This window comes from Aphelocoma coerulescens, chromosome 5 (assembly GCF_041296385.1).
Source record: "Aphelocoma coerulescens isolate FSJ_1873_10779 chromosome 5, UR_Acoe_1.0, whole genome shotgun sequence".
Classification (NCBI taxonomy): domain Eukaryota; kingdom Metazoa; phylum Chordata; class Aves; order Passeriformes; family Corvidae; genus Aphelocoma; species Aphelocoma coerulescens.
Genome location: NC_091019.1, coordinates 59,403,873 through 59,419,374, shown reverse-complemented (window position 1 = coordinate 59,419,374; position 15,502 = coordinate 59,403,873). Strand labels below are relative to the sequence as shown.

At 43.5% G+C, this 15,502-nt stretch overlaps 1 protein-coding gene across 2 annotated transcripts in view; it reads left to right on the top strand.

Moving 5' to 3' along the window:
- The first annotated feature begins 260 nt into the window (after positions 1-260).
- Positions 261-15,502, top strand: part of AKT1 (AKT serine/threonine kinase 1) — a 78,391-nt gene continuing 63,149 nt past the window's right edge. Inside the window, exons 1-2 of one of the 2 annotated variants that reach the window (XM_069018425.1) lie at positions 261-645; positions 7,065-7,241. In XM_069018425.1, coding sequence (XP_068874526.1) covers positions 7,196-7,241 — 46 coding nt within the window. In that variant the 5' untranslated portion in view covers positions 261-645; positions 7,065-7,195. Of the gene's footprint in view, positions 646-1,303; positions 1,334-7,064; positions 7,242-15,502 lie in introns of those variants that run through there. The other variant, XM_069018426.1, reaches the window with a different exon arrangement.

The following is a 15,502-nucleotide window of genomic DNA, read 5'->3' as shown; positions in this document are numbered from 1 at the left end:
TGCCAGGGGAAGGGGGAACACCGGGCCGCTCGGGGCCAGGAAACACCGCCCCCGGGGCCTGGGGCCGGGCCGGCGGGTGGGCGGAGGGGGCCGGGCTGGCGGGCGCTGCGGAAGCTCGGAGGGTGGCGAGGCCACGAACCCCGTCCGGGGAGCGGCGCGGCGCGGGGCGGCCCCTCGGCACGGGCGGGAAGCGGCGGCGGCGGGATCCGGCGGCCGCTCCGCGGAGGGTGTGAGCGAGCGCCGCGGAGACGCGTGCGGGACGAGCCCGGCCCGGGCGGCGGGAGTGCGGCCCCGGGGTGCGGGGGGAGGCGGCGGCGGAGCGAGGCGAGGGGCGGCCTCGCAGGGCGGAGCGGCGGGGAAGGCGAGCCGGCAGCCGGAGCGGGCGTGCGAACCCCACGGGCCGAGCGCCTGCGAGAGGGGGAGGAGGAGCCGCCCCGCCGCCCGGGGATGGTGAGGAGGAGGCGGCGGCTGCCGGGAGCCCAGTGAGGCCTTCGCTCGGCGCCCGCCGCAGAGCCCGCCCGCCTCGCCGGCCGCCCCCTTCCCCCGCTCGCTCGCTGGCTCGCTCCCCCCTTCCCTCCCCTTCCCCTGCCTCCCTCCCCGGCTCGTTCCCCTGCCGCCGCCGCCTCCTCCCCGGGCACCAGCCATGTAAGTGACCCGCTCCCCGGCTGGGAAGGGCTGGGGGAAGGAAGCGCTGGGGCCGGGGCCTGCTCGGCGCGGCCGCATTGTGCGGAGCCGGGAGGGAAGGGAAAGGACGGGAAAGGGGGCGGCCGCTCTCCCACCGCCTTCCCCGGGCGGGGGCTGCCCCGCCGGGCCCGGGCACGGCCGGGCGGGGTGGGGGGCGAGGAGGGCCGGGCTGCAGGCGGCCCTGGCCGGTCGGTCCGTCTTGCCGGCGGGCCCGGAGCGGACAGGAAGCTGTTGGCTCCCCGGGGATGCGGTGGGTGAGAGGGCGGCGGGGCGGGGGGCTCTCCTCGGGCCTGCCCCCGCCCCGGCCCCTGCGCAAGCATCCCCCGGGAAAACGGCGCTGGGGGTGGCTGGGGGGTGGTTCGTGATATTTCTGAAACAGCGGCGAACAAAATAGCCGAGGGCCCCCCATTTTTCCCACCTCCCCCGCCCCCATTTTCTCCCCTTGTCTTGTGCGGCCGCGTTGTTAGCCCAGCTCCGCTTTGCGGACCACTGAGTGTTTGCCGACGGGGGTGTGATTCTCTCCGTGGGCATTTGGCGTGTGTAGGTGGCTGTGCAGCGCTTGTGGACTTGATTTTTTTTTTTTTTTTTTGCAGTCGTGTTTAGCAGAGGTGTAGGGAGCTGCCTGCAGATGCCACCCCCGCCCCCCCAGGTGAAATTCTGCAGTTGCCGAAATGTTCTTAGAGACTTGTAGGACTTGTGTCTGTTTCTTTGTGAAACACATAATCAAGAATATAAACGTTCTGGTACTTTTAACATATTTTACTGACAGGACTGCTAGTGATGCAGATACAGCTTACAGCTTATGGGTGGCATGTCCCCCCTCCCAGCCACCCCTGTGGGAAATATTTAACTGTTTTGCTTTGTTTTCCTACCACGTCTATCATGTAAGAAGCAAATCCATGATTTGCGCTTGTTTGTTTTATTTATAGCACAGGAGGGATGTACATTTCAAAATAACAGTTATAAAAGGGAGATACTAACACTTAATGCTGAAGAATATTTGTTTGCAGGTAAATAAATTTGACATACTGCATGACTAGTAATTACTTTTATGTAGTAGTTAATTTCATGGTGACAGCCACAACATTTGTCTGAGTTAGCAGATTTAAGACACTGTGGAGCTACCTTAGATTTTTTTAAATAGGAGGGTTTGTGTTGTGTGTGGTGTTTATAGAACTGTTTTTGGTGTGCAGCAGTGGTAAATCAAATTTAAGAATTGATTCAGTGTCCACAAGTCACTTTTAGCTCGAGTATTCACTTACAGTCTTATAAAAATAAGTGATGTGATTACATTAACAATTAAATAGTTTCCACAACTGATTTGATTTCTTTGGGGACAGAACAAAACTTCTGTTACAAATACTGTAAAATGTAATTTGATTAAAAACATCTCAGGTTGGTACTGAAGTTCCGAGCAGCACAGTTCTTAAATTATATGAGCATAAACTGTAAAACGACTTGTTCTTGTTTGGGAACATAAAGAGGATTTTTTTCTGGGCTGGACGTGGGGGTATGAAGAAGTTGCTTTTCTGCCATACTCAGTTTTGAAATAGGTAGCTTAGTTTGTCCTATCAAGTTGTTGTTATGTTTGCAGCATGGACAGTTGGATGTCGTAACATGAACAGCATTAACCTCCTGTCTATTGATCAGCAAAGGCATGAGAGCACAAATATTTCAAATTACCGTTTTGTAAACCCAGACTAGGCTAACAGATTGGAAAAAAAAAAAGGGAGGATGTGGCTGTAGAGATTTGTTTTCCAGTTACCATTTTCCCCATAACTTAGTATCTGAGAAACCTTTGTGAACCTTGTGATCAGCTGCACTTGAAATGGCATGAAATTCCAGTTTAGATGTGGTGTCATTCGACACACAGCACATAGTAGCAAATACTGGTGACCACACCTAAGCCATGGCCCACAAGGCCTTTTTGTGAGGGAAGTTAAGATGGTGGAACAACCTGGTCCTTCTAAGCTTCCTTGAAAGCTGTCTGCCCAGATTTGGTAACTGGGTCATGGTGCGAAGCTGCTGCAGGCTCAGAGGGCCTTGAGCACGTTGGAATCACTGCTGCTCCCATGAAACACCCAGGGCAGGATTTGCGTAACGCAGGAGATGTACTTCACTGGTCAAAGCCTGGTGGGAACATCTATCTGTAGGCTCCACTTGAAACGTTGGCTGGATCCCAGCTTTTTTGTGTCTGTGCTGTTTAGGTGCAGTTGGCTGTCAGCTGGGAGCTTGCACCGGGAAGAAACTGTAGGTTGCTCATGGTATCCCATGTAACGGGCCCGAATGCACCACCCTGGCCCAGTCCAGTTCCTGTGTACCTCATGTGCTCTCATGACAGTGTCATGTGGCCACAGTAGGCAAACTTGGGCTGCTGGATCCTGGTTTGCCTGGTCCTGCTGCTGTGCGTGATGAGAACACATAAGGATGTGCAGCACATTTGGGCTCAGGGTGTCCTGGGAGAATCAGGAATGTGCCACACCAGGGCAGTGGGCACTGGTAACTGGTGGTGTGACAGGGCAAAGTGTTAGCCCAGGGGAATGCTTTGTTGTAATCTGCTTTCTGATCTGGGCTGCTGAGTACAGCCCGGACATAGTCTGACATGCCAGGACTGACGCTGGTGGGTCAGATTCTCCGTTTAGTCTTTTGCTTACTCTCCCTCATCAAGATGAGGTGATTGCCATAGGTGCTTCTGCATCCCATAAACTTAAGTTTCAACATCGGCCTTATGGAAGACTTCCTTTTGTTCCTGATCTGCTCTAGGGTGTGAGTGGAAACAAATATAAAACTTTGCATTGGAAAGAGGACAGGAAGTACAGATTAATATTTCTAATTTCTTAGAGAAAAAAGAAGGTGAGGATAATATATAGAAGAGAACGAGAGAAGGAGCTCCAGCACGACGCTCCCAAATACGGAAAAGACGGTTCTGCTCCACCTTCTGTTGGATGGTTGGTTTGAGTGACTCCTTAAAGCAGGTTTTGCTGCTGCAGTGCCTAGGGAAGTGAGTTATCTCATTATTTATGAAGTTAATAACCTTTAAGGAATTAATATGTACGCAAAACCAGTGTCACCATGATACAATGCTGATGTCATGCCATTCATGATTTACAGCACTTCAGCTGCGTGAGGACTATTTCAGTGTTAAAAAAAGTATTACAGAAATGTGTGTTGAAAAACAAGCTAAGAGAAAGACCAAGTTGTTTAGCTTTTGACAGTATTCAGTCCTTTACAGACACAGACTGGAGCAGCCAGGTCATACTTACCTCAGATGCCCTCTCTTCACTGGGAACCATTCCTAGATGGCCATAAATGAGGACTGTAATCATTCCTTTTTTTTTTTTTTCTTCTTTTTTTTCTTTTTTTTCCCTCTAAGGATTTTATGGAAAAGGAACTTTTTCTGGTTTACACATCTTCAGTAGTACACTGACCTATAGTTAACTGCTCTTCTATTCCGAGAAATTACCCTTGCTTGCTGCCACTGTCTTCAGTAATGTCTCTTACTAAAATAGATGTATTAGGCACAGCCTGAATGTGTGTTTTAAAATACACTAGATTGAGCAGGTTTGCTGCTGTTGGAGCGGTGTCAGTGGACATCTTGTTAGACAGTGAGAAGGGATCCCCTGCTCTTCACATTGCAAATTAAAAATAGCTCAAATTTCTCCATGTGGAGTAAGTGATCTGATAAAGCTGACTGAAGGACTGAGGTGGGGACCCATGCTGCAGGTTGGTGTCAGGGAATGTTTAATGTTTTCCCACTTTGTTGTGCCATGGCTTCTTTGCAAAACCCTCCACCCCCTTCACCATCCCTCTTCCCTGAAAGGAGGTAGGCAGGTAAAGACACATCCCTGAGAGTACAGCTGCAATAGCAAGTGGGAAATGTTTCTTGGATAGAAATGGTAGGGAAAAGGCAGTCCAAGCTGCTTGGACACCACAGAGAGTACAAAAAGTAGTTCCTCTGAACTTTGGATTTCTTTGTTGATCTGCTTTTTTTGGCTTTGTTGTCATTCAAATTTGGGTTATTAGATGACAGTTTAGGTGATGACAAGCAGGAGGCTGCCAAGTGGTAATCCTGGCAAGTGTTAACCTGGGAAAACCTGGAGTAAGTTACCTGCAGATTGGAGAATTCTAGTCCTTCATGCTTTTTAATGTTTTTAATAATAGTATTGCCCTTTCTACAGCTTAGTTTGTCTTGTAGCTTCCTTTTTTATGTGTGGTTATAGGAAAGGATATTGATTGCTCAGTGCCTCTAAATGGTTGAATTCAGGATGCAGAGGTAGGATTGCACAGTCCCTGCACTCTGTATGACACAAACTTAGAAGTGTTAACTTTCACACCTGGGTGTTGCATTTCCATACTCAAGCTGTGATAATCTTGGGGGTTTTGTTCAACACTTTGCAAATTGCTCAAGCCTCTAAGTGAGGTGTAGTCTCCTCTTGACATCAGCAAGCAAATCTAGCTTGCATGGCTATTGTGTATGCATGCCATTTTGAAAAGAAAAAGCCTGCTATGTTTGTCAGGTTCTATCCTAATTGCTCTGAAGTTAAAGGAGTTTGTTCCAAGGTATCTGTGGCAGCTGTGGATTACTGGTCTCTATTCTGCAGCATACGGTGTTCTCATATTTATGAAATTAGGAATTCTTACATGTCACTTGTTCCAATGTAATTTTTTGTGTGTCTTCCCTCCCTCAGGCAAACATCTGTTTCGTGGAGCTGATAATTCTAACTAGTGAGATCAGCAGATTTGTAATTTGGAAAAAAACCCCAGACTTACCTCGTTTCTGGGGAGGTCTACAACATAAACTATTAACTGGAAAGGCTGAGGAACAGTAACAGTGTAGGTTTGTAGGCAGAGTATCAGGGGAGTGACCTCCTTTCTCCATCCATTCTGCTGGCAGTAATCGAACTTGTTCAAATTTAAGCTTCGTGCTTTGAACGCTGCCTGTTTCAGATCACTCTGATGTGTGGTACAAAGCCTTCTGCCCCTGCTGAGGTTTTAGTTCTAGGTTGGATTCATTTTGACCACCTGTTTTCTTCCATCCAGTGTCCTGTCTTAGTGAGTTATGGGGAATTAGTTGCTTTTTAATCTAGTTTCTGATGGATGGCTATCACCTGCATGCTCAGAGATAATAGATGCACATGTGCCAAATGCATGCAGAGGTGGTATGTATTTGTTAGGTGGGAATGTGATGTCTTGGTGGTTGATGAGGGACTCCAGTAAAAGCCAGCTCTTTGGTGGCACTTTACAAATGCTGCTGGGTTTTGTTTCATTAAACTTGTTGGTTACTGCTGGGAATTTGTCACCAATTAGGGTTTTTTATCACTCAAGTAATATCAAATTGAATGGCGGCATGGACACTTCGGAGAGCACAGAAGAATTAAAGAAAAGCAGAGATTATTTGTACCACAAGCAGGAAAATAATCAGATTCAATTTAGAAAAATAATAAAAGCTAATGCATTTGGGAAGAAATTACATTCAGTGGGGGAGACAAATGCACAGAATGTTTCTGTGGTAGTCAGCCAGGAGCAAGGCACATTTTCAAAAGAAATTGCAATCTTGAGCTATTTAGAGAGGGACTTTGTCTCATAAAGCAGAGGGGTAAAAATCCCAAGTTGTGCTTGGGTATATTTCATAGTGAGAAAGGCAGCAGCAAACTGCAGTGGAGTTAAGGAAGAGCAATAAAATTGATCAGGGTGCTATAAGGGCTGATTTGGGATAACAGAAAGGTACGTGAACTTATCTATGGTTGTTTGTATATCTCTAAGAAAGGTAAAAGTTGGAAATATCAAAGGTAGAGAAGACACTTTTTGGGGAGTCGAGGAGATCTGAGTGGGACTAAGGGGATGATGCTGAAGGTAGGAAAACGTGAAGCAGAATAGGAATGTTTACTGTCAGAGTCTTATCTCTAAGACGTGCTGTGTGCTGGTTAATAGACTATTATCAGACTGTAAAGAAACCTTCCAGGAGATGTTCTGGAAGTCTTCCTTACCAGGAAACATTGAAAACTGGTTTTTGTGATATTTCAGAATTTTTATTGCAAAGAACGAGGTGGTGTTGCAGAGATGGAGGTCTAGTTAGGTAAGGTCTTGAATCCACCTGTAATTCAGACAGCATCTGCTAGTGTTGTGAGTCTGCCCATGATCAGCCTACTCAGTGGAGGAGCAGGACTTTAGGAAGCATGTATTTTGGCACCTCCACCTGCCAAGATAGAAAAACTCTTGTGAAGAGCTAAGCCCTTGTTTAAGATTTGTAATAGTAATAAAAAACCAGAAAAATCCCAAACCCACAACACAGCAATGAAAGCTACTCTGTGTTGTATGCCTTGCTGTACATCTGTGCCATGCTTTGAGATGATGGTGTACTCTTCTTTTGATCCTTTTAGAAATAGCTGGGAAGGAGGAAAACAGAGGAAAAACTCTCGTCCCTCTTGTGGAGCCTTCTGCTGGAGTTCAGGAATTTCAACAGAGTGATCTTTTGCCATAAACTGGTTTTTCAAGAGACATTCCTGCCATTATGAATGAAGTAGCGATAGTGAAGGAAGGCTGGCTTCACAAACGAGGTAAGTGACTCTTCCCTTCTGGACAGTAAATTGACTCCGTGTCTCTCTAATATGGTGTTTAGCAGCATGATTATTTAGCAAATAATCCATTATTTTCCTGTTCATCTTCATGGGAAACAGTACATGGGGAGCGTGCCTGACTTTCTTTCAAGCTTTAGAAAATGCATGTATAAGGGGTTTTCTTGTGTGTGTGCGTGCGTGTGTTCATCAAAAACCGGTGTCAACTGCTTTGAAAATGATGATAAAGGTAGCAAGTGAAGGAGATGCTACTTAGAGGATAAACTGTAGTAAATAATTTTGGTTTATATGTTGGTCTGTAGCTTTTCTTTTTGTGCTAGAAGGGAGAATTAAGTTGAGTGTTTTTGAAGAGTGAAAAATATGCCTGTATTTCTGAGCAATGCTGTGCTCTTGCAGAGACTTGCTAGAGAATGTGCTATTCTGTTTGTGTCTGAATTGCTCTGGGTACCAGTGTCCTGGACAGGAAGAACAGCCTTTAGTTTGTGCACTTCTGTGCATTTCAGTTGTACCACTAACGCCATTTGATTTTTATAAAAAGTCCTTATTCTTGACAGAGTGGCAAAACTGAAAAAACAGTCGCATGTATCATTACGCTTCTTGCCTTCTTACATGTTTTCTTCCCAAAACAGTGGGCTTGTTCTTTTTTGGGGAGGTGTTCATTTTCAAGCACCACAGCATAGATCCTATACGGTACCTGACTTACCTGTTTCTTTGTATTCTACTATTGTTTCTTGGAAAGGAGAGAGCAGTGTTAGGTACTTTCCATGATAGCGTCATTTTTTTGGACCGAAAACAGAATCTGTGTGCTCCAGCAGTCGGGAAGCTTACATGGTTCTGCAGACTCAGGATTTTTCTAGAGGGTTTGCAACAACTTGCCTGAAGGTGGAAAGGTGTAGCATAATTATTTATGGAAGAAATTTGAAATGCGTTATCATAACCTTGGTAAAGGCTGGTGGCTCTTCAGCAACAATATGAAATTTCTAGGAATTTAGAAAACATGTTGATAATGTGTATTTTAAAAGGGTGGAAGCGTATATTTCTAACAATTGGATATGTAGTGTAGTTTAGCAGATTGATGCTTGATGTACAGATATTTTGTTCAACTTCTTTTAGGGCTGTGGGTGGGGGTTTTTTTGTTCCGGTTTGTTTCAGTTGGAAACACCTTTGCACTCATTAGCTTAAATAGCTCATTCACTAATTCTGCTGTATCCAGGCTGCCTTGTTCTGACAAAGTATTTGGGAACTATTCTGTGTCTGGATTAAACAGAAGAAAGAAACACAGAATTACACTTCCCATTCCCATTTATGAATCTAGAAACTGCAAATCAGAGAGGTTTTTTTAGTTATAAACAGTGTTTTCAGGCTGAGTGTTTTTAACCATTTGTTGTTGCAATTCTTCCTGCACTTATGTGTAATTAATTTTTTTTTTTTTTATTTTGAGGAGCATTGTACAAAAATCGGAGGGAGAAACATTTATTTTAAACAGTATGGAAAAGGCATTGTCAGGATGATTCAGAGGCACATGTGTCTGAAACTTTTAAACAATCATGTTGTATTTCAGGTTTGTCTGTGTTTACTTTTGGGAACTGAATCTGTGTTGTTTCTAAGATTACAATAAAGCTGCTTTCAAGTAAGGAGACCTCTGGAGGAGGTCTTAGTAAAAGATGCCCAGATCTCCTGATCTGATATTTTTTGTTGTTTTAAAATTGCCTTAGAGAAACAGATGATTATCTCAGATAGTTTGCTGATAATATTATGATGAGATGATGTGCTGAACACATTTCCATTTTCAAAATGTTGCTCTGCATGTTCCACATATTTGATGCTGCAAATTTGTGCCCAAACTCCTAAACTGTTAAACATATCTTGGCATTTTTTGGATGCCAGGTTTCCTAATCTTTTTAACCTGTTTCCCAGTGCGTTTTTGCCCTCTTGGTATGTGTGGTGACACCTGTTTCATTCCACTCCATTGACTTTGTAACTGTTAATTCAGTGTTGTCCTTGTGAGGAGGTTTTTAGAAAGCAATGCTCTATCTTGTCTTCAGCCTGCCAATGTGTCAGCTCTGGGACTCTCTTGGTTTTTGTAGCTGTTTAGGGATAGTTTGACAAATTCAGCTATTTTGGCTCTGTCTTTGCTGGGGGATAACTTGCCCACTCTGTGTGTGCATGTGTTTTGTTAAGCATCTTTTTTTTTTTTTTTAATAATCTACATTTATTGCCAGACACTATCAGTTTGCTGGCTCTGCTAGTTTAAGTGCTTCAACCACAGGATGTTTCCAAAACTGATGTCTGATACGGTGAGCTTCTGAAGTCAAGGCATAAACAATAATTAGTGCAGGGAGGGACTGCTAAAGGGGGGGATCTCAGATATAGGAAACATATGTGTGTGTGTATATATATATATATATATAGTTTTTCTTTTAGATCATTTATAAAATATATAACAACATTTATAAAGGTTGCACTACATATGTTCTGTAAAGATCCTAGGGCTTTCCACATGCAAATATTTTAGGTAGTGACTGGCCAAAATCCAGACTGGACAATGATACTCTCTCAACCTAACGTTCCCCTTGGCTTTGGTGTCTCTTAGTTCCTGTCCTGAGCAGTTGAACAGTATGGCTGTGTGCAGTTAAGCAGTTGTTACATCTCACCCCAGCAGTAGCTTAATTTTGGTGGTTTTAATGATTTGCGTATGTGTAAATCAGGCTGCAAAGTGCTCTGGAGCCCTTCTGGATGGCAGGTGTAAGTAAGCATAAAGCCATCATTAGCAGGAGCAGGTGTTTCGGCCTGGCAGGGAAGTAGCTTGGCTTTCTAGAACCGTAGGGCTGTTTTCTTCTGTCAGCATGCTTTACATTTATGTTTTTGTTTCCAAGATTAAAAATAGAAATGGAGAAATGAAATTAAGCATTGCTGCCTGACCGAGAGCTCTTGACAGTTCTCTAAGTCAGTCACTAAAGGAAGCTTTACTTCCAGTAGTGCAGATGTTTGTTTGTGCAGGGGCCAGTTGTGTCTGTGACATGTCTAACCTCAACCAGGCAGAAATAGAAGAATTCACAAATGAACTTTCCCCTCCCCATCCCTTTCCCCATTGGCAGGGCTTGGTGCTGTTACTCAAATCCCGGTGAGGATAGATTTGTGTGAAGACAGTAGCTTGTGACCACTCTTCGGATAAGTGCATGGCTGAACTGTTCCAACACACAGGTGGAGTTGTGAAGGAGCTCAGGCATGGGGTTGGTGTGTTGTGTGTGTGTACATCCAGGGTATGCAGTCCCTGGTTGTGTGATGCTGAAGGTTTTGTTTAGTGGGAAGGGATGGGGTAAATGGTTCGATGCAGAGGTGCTATAATTGTGATTGAATATGAGGGGAGAAGGAGAAAATTATCTGCCCAAATTGCTGCTTGTTGACCTCAGAGATTATAGGTTTTCTGAATGTATGTCATGAGGATCCTTAATTTTGGTTGTGTGGGGAGAACTTTTTGGATTACAGAGGTGCGCCCAAGTGTATTTTACTTGCTTTACTGATCCATTTAAAGATCTCATTGGACTTCTTGCATCTTTCTGCTCTGGTCCCTGTTTATAAAGGTCCTTCTATTGTTTCCAGTCTTCATCCTGTTTTTTTTTTTTTTTTTTAAAGTCTTTCTTCATGGCTAACAAAGAGGGGATTGTGCATTTTGATACTCTGTCATCTCTGTCCTCCCTAGTATGTCCGGTTTTCTTAATAGGGCATAAACTTGTATGAAAAAAAGGAGTCTTTTGGAGGCAGGGAAAGAGGGGGAGGGAAGAACATATACTGACATTTGAAAAAGGAAATAGAAAAATCTTGATTTCTCAGTCTGAGAAATTAGAAGCAATTATAAGGAGCTGGAGAGACCTGTGTATTCGTCTATTAATATTTAGCAGGAAATGCAGAGCTATTTTGTTTTTAAATAGTATATTAACACCACATAGTAATTTTAACCATGAAAACCAGAACATGTCCTCTAAATGTCAGTTTTTGTGGACTTCAGGCAAGTAAAACTATTTGACTGATAATCTGTGTCTTACAAGCTGATCAAAACTAATAGAGGCCCTTAAATGAAGAATAATACATAAGATACTTACTCTACTTCTGGATCTAATACTTTTTCTCTCTTTTGCTTAAAGAATTATTTCTGTAATGAATGGAGTGATACAGATGACCTAATAAATAGCAAGTGGCCTGTTGTGATTTGTCTTCCTATAGCTTCACTGCAGAAAATGGGTGCAAGATCCATATGTAAAATACAAACCAGAACTAAAATGCTGATTGTTGCTCTTTTAACTTTCTCTAGCAGAATAGCACAGATGGTGAACTTTAGCTTTGTTATTTTGAGCACAGGTTCATACTTTCAGTATTCTGTTAGTGTGAATCAAAAGATGATTTTACAAGATATGACCAGATATATTTTTAAATCAGGGGGTCTCTGGTGTTGCTGTTTTTCTTCACCTCTTCTTTCTTCTCTCTTTTCTGTTCTCACCATGTTCCCTACCTCTTTTTCTGTATGTGTGTGTGGTTTATTTTGGGGTGTTTTTTTGTTCTTACTTGGCTTCTCTCTGTCACTGGGATGTAGTGATGCACTGTCTTGATGACCTGTGTAGTAAGAACCTTTGAGGTTCAAATTAGTTCAAGGATCGTCTGGCTTTCATGGTATTTCAAAGACTGGCTGTGGCACTTGATGCAAAGGATCCTAAGAGTCATCTGAACTCTGAAGATGCCAGCTATAGAGGGCACATCTGCTTCAGAGGAAAAGCTGGGGGGAATGGAAAGGTAAGAAACAAGATAGGGGCTGAACAAAAAATGGAGTGGGGAAATTTGTGACAGAGGGAAAAAAGCTGATGCTGTTTCTAGAGCTGAAGGGTTGGGTTTATAGGGAAATCTGTTGCTCTTCTTGTTGGAAACAAAAGATAAGCTGTGTCAGTTTGTGGTTTTCCTTGTGTGTCTCTTTTTCAACACAATGGGCAATAGTTTTGCAATTCTAGCTCTTGGTTGCTTTCATTTTGCTTGTCCTGTTCTGGGAAAAGGGGACTGGGGAGGAACCAGGAAATTGTCAACCAATAAATCTGACCTTGGTGGTAGGCAAGATGCTAGAGACATTAAGAAAGGATGAGATCACAAAACATCTGGAGAAATATGAGCTGATAATGGCTAGTCAGCTAGACTTTTGGCGGGTAATCTCATCTGATGGAATTATTTGTGGAGAGATCATAGGAAACAGGCTGGATCCAGTGTACTGTAAAAAGTTTGCTCTTGATGACAGGGTAAGTCAGAAGCTGAGAATCAGCTGGTACAGTGTAACTGTACTGTACTTCATCTTTGAAAGAGATGGTGTAGCCTAGAAATGGCTCATCTTCCTTTCACAGAGCAGACTACTTGTCTTTGTCTCTCTCTGTTACTTTCCAGCATCCTTTCAGAAAACTTTCTTCCAGAACCTTTTTGCATTAAATCCGTTCTTTAATCCACAACTTCACATTTTTGAATGGTGATGTCCAAATGTCTCTTTTTTCAGTAAAAATTACTCCCAAAAAGTCTTTATTCCAACATCTTCACAAACATCTTTCAGTTCTTTAGAGAAGTGATGCTGGGTTAGATGTTTTTCTCATTGTAAACTGGAACTTAAATGCAAGTGACACTAAACACTCTCGCTTTGAATGGCAAAGAGGAAGAGCTTGGATGTTGATGCCCACGTTATTTATGTCAGTCCTGGAAGTTTACTTTCATATTCTGTTATTGCACATCAGAAGAGAAATAAACTAGGTCCCAATTTTATCTCTAAAAGTGGGATAGTGTCATAAATTAATGTTACTTGTCGTTAAAAGGGATTTGAGAATGAGGGATCTAGGACGTTGCAAGCCCTGTAAAAGCGAGTCTGGGAATGCTTGATACAGTGGATCATGCAGAAAGTGCCTGTATTGGCTTTGATTTTCTTTTTCATGGTTCCTTCCTTTTCAAAAAGGGAAAGGTAGGCCTCTGAAAAAAAAAAAAAAGCTGTCCATGTTTTCTGTTCTTTTTTTTTTTCCTCAGTAGTCATATTGAGAAGTCATCAGGTTTGGATGTAGGAAGAAAGAAGTACTGAGTGAGTATGCTATTTTGGGGTAAAGAGAGCAAGAGAATAAAGCCTGCTCCTTGCTCTTGCAGGAGTGGTTTTGGGCAAGGTGCTGTGCCATACATTGTAAATTTGGCGCCTTGTCCTCACTTGGAAATGTCTTCCCCTGCAACCCCTGCATGGATGCCAGAAGGTTCCTTCCCTTCCAGTTGGTGGTGCTGCCACTGTATAAGCACCATCAGTTACACTCCTTGTCTGTGCTTGTGGCTTCCCCTGCCCAAACTTGCTCCTGCTTAGCACTCCTTGCCTGAGACTTTTCATCTGAAAAAGCTGGTGAGGACTTTCATGCTCTTAGAGCAGTACATGGTGACGTGTGGTGTCTCTCCTTTCATACACTTTATACGTTTCTAATAATTCTCTTAAAAATTGGGGTGGTGGTTAGATTCATTTAGGAAACTGACCTTCATATCTATTGGAAAAAAATTTGCTTAATATTTCAACATTTAATTTTAATGTATTTTAAAAGAGACAGAGCATTGTAAAAACCAAATACCTGTCAGCTGTGTGGATTTTTTCCTTTTACATATTGGAGTAGCTGGTTTACTAAGAAAAAAATATTAGTTAAGTCTTATTTAAAAAGTCATCTCTCATGAGGGGAAAGACAGAGGAGGGATTATTATTTTCAGATGCATTATATTGTAGGTACAATGTGCTTCTTAAAGGGGGAACAAAAACCAGGAAACTATGTGAGGAAAGAGGAAGAAAAAGAATGGAGAAAGAATAGCACCATATTAGGTGTGAAGTAGTGTGTTTTTGTGAGAAACACTTACTGCAACTGAAAGAGGGAAATAATGAAGTCCAACTTTGAGTGCAGTTGGAAAACATGTTACAGACCTCTGGGATTATTCTCCCACCTCTTCAAGTTGAGCCAAAAATATGAAAAAGATAGCTGGTCAAATAACATTGTGAAATTTGTCAATTTATTCAGAAGTGCATGGTCATATTTGAGGACAGCTGAGGTAAACAATCATCACAAACTGTGGGCAAGTCAGTTACTGTTTCCCCGAGTCTCTTGGGTAAGTTGGGAGAGTATGTTTTGAAGTGCTGTCCAAAACCGAGGCCTTTGGTGAACTGCATGTAGAAATACACTTCAGAGTCAGTGGTTCTGTGCATGGCTGCAGTGGCATTTCATGCTCGTATTGAGACTGAGTGCAGCATCTGAGTCATTTATGGGGCTATCAGATCAGTCTCCTCTGCCTGTGCTTTACTAATGGACTCCTAACGAGAGCCACAGGATGAGCATGCCAGAGAAGTGGGCTTTGTGCTGGTGGTGAGCCACGGCCTTTGCAGGAGATACCTGTTTTGGGAGGGAGCTCCAGCCTTAGAACGGTTGGGGACCTTTAAAGATCATCTAGTCCAACCCCTGTGTCATAGGCAGAGACACCTTGCACTAGACCATGTTGCTCAGAGCCCTACCCAACCTGGCCTTGGACAGTTCTAGGGGTGGGACGTCCACAACTTCACTGGGCCACCTGTGCCAGTGCCTCACCACCTTCAGAGTGAAGAATTTCTTCCTTACATCTTATGTAGTCTAAATCTACTCTCCTATAGTTTAAAACCGTAACCTGTCAATATGCCCTGATAAAAAGCCTCTCTCAGTCTTTCTTGAAAGCCCTCACTATGTATAAAAAGTGAGCAATAAGGTCTTTCCAGAGCCTCCTCTATTCAGGCTGAACAGCCCCAACTCTCTCCACCTGTCTTGGAGAGGTCTTCAAGACCAGCATTTTTTGCTGATAGAAAGTCAAGAAGTTGACACTGGTGTTCCTTGAACTGAACTTCAGGTGCTGATGAAGGTCAGGGCTGCTTACAGTAATTGCTACTAATTCTCAAAATTTAAGTGCAGCCCGTATGTTTATGGTGGCTTTATAAATCAGTTCCCCCTTGCAGAAGTCACAAGATTTTCAAAGTTTTGCCTGTTTTTCTTCCTGAAGCAGAGAAGCTTGCTAGTCCTCATGGTGTTGAGAAAAATTGGAAAAGATAACCTGAGTGCCTGCTTCACAAAAAGGCCTGTTTAATTACTTGTCACAAAAAAGCTCAAAATATAGAGGATTTGAAATAATTTGAAGTGTGTGGTTTTTATTTTTCTGGCCTCTTAGCCTTAGCAGTATTAGCACCCTGC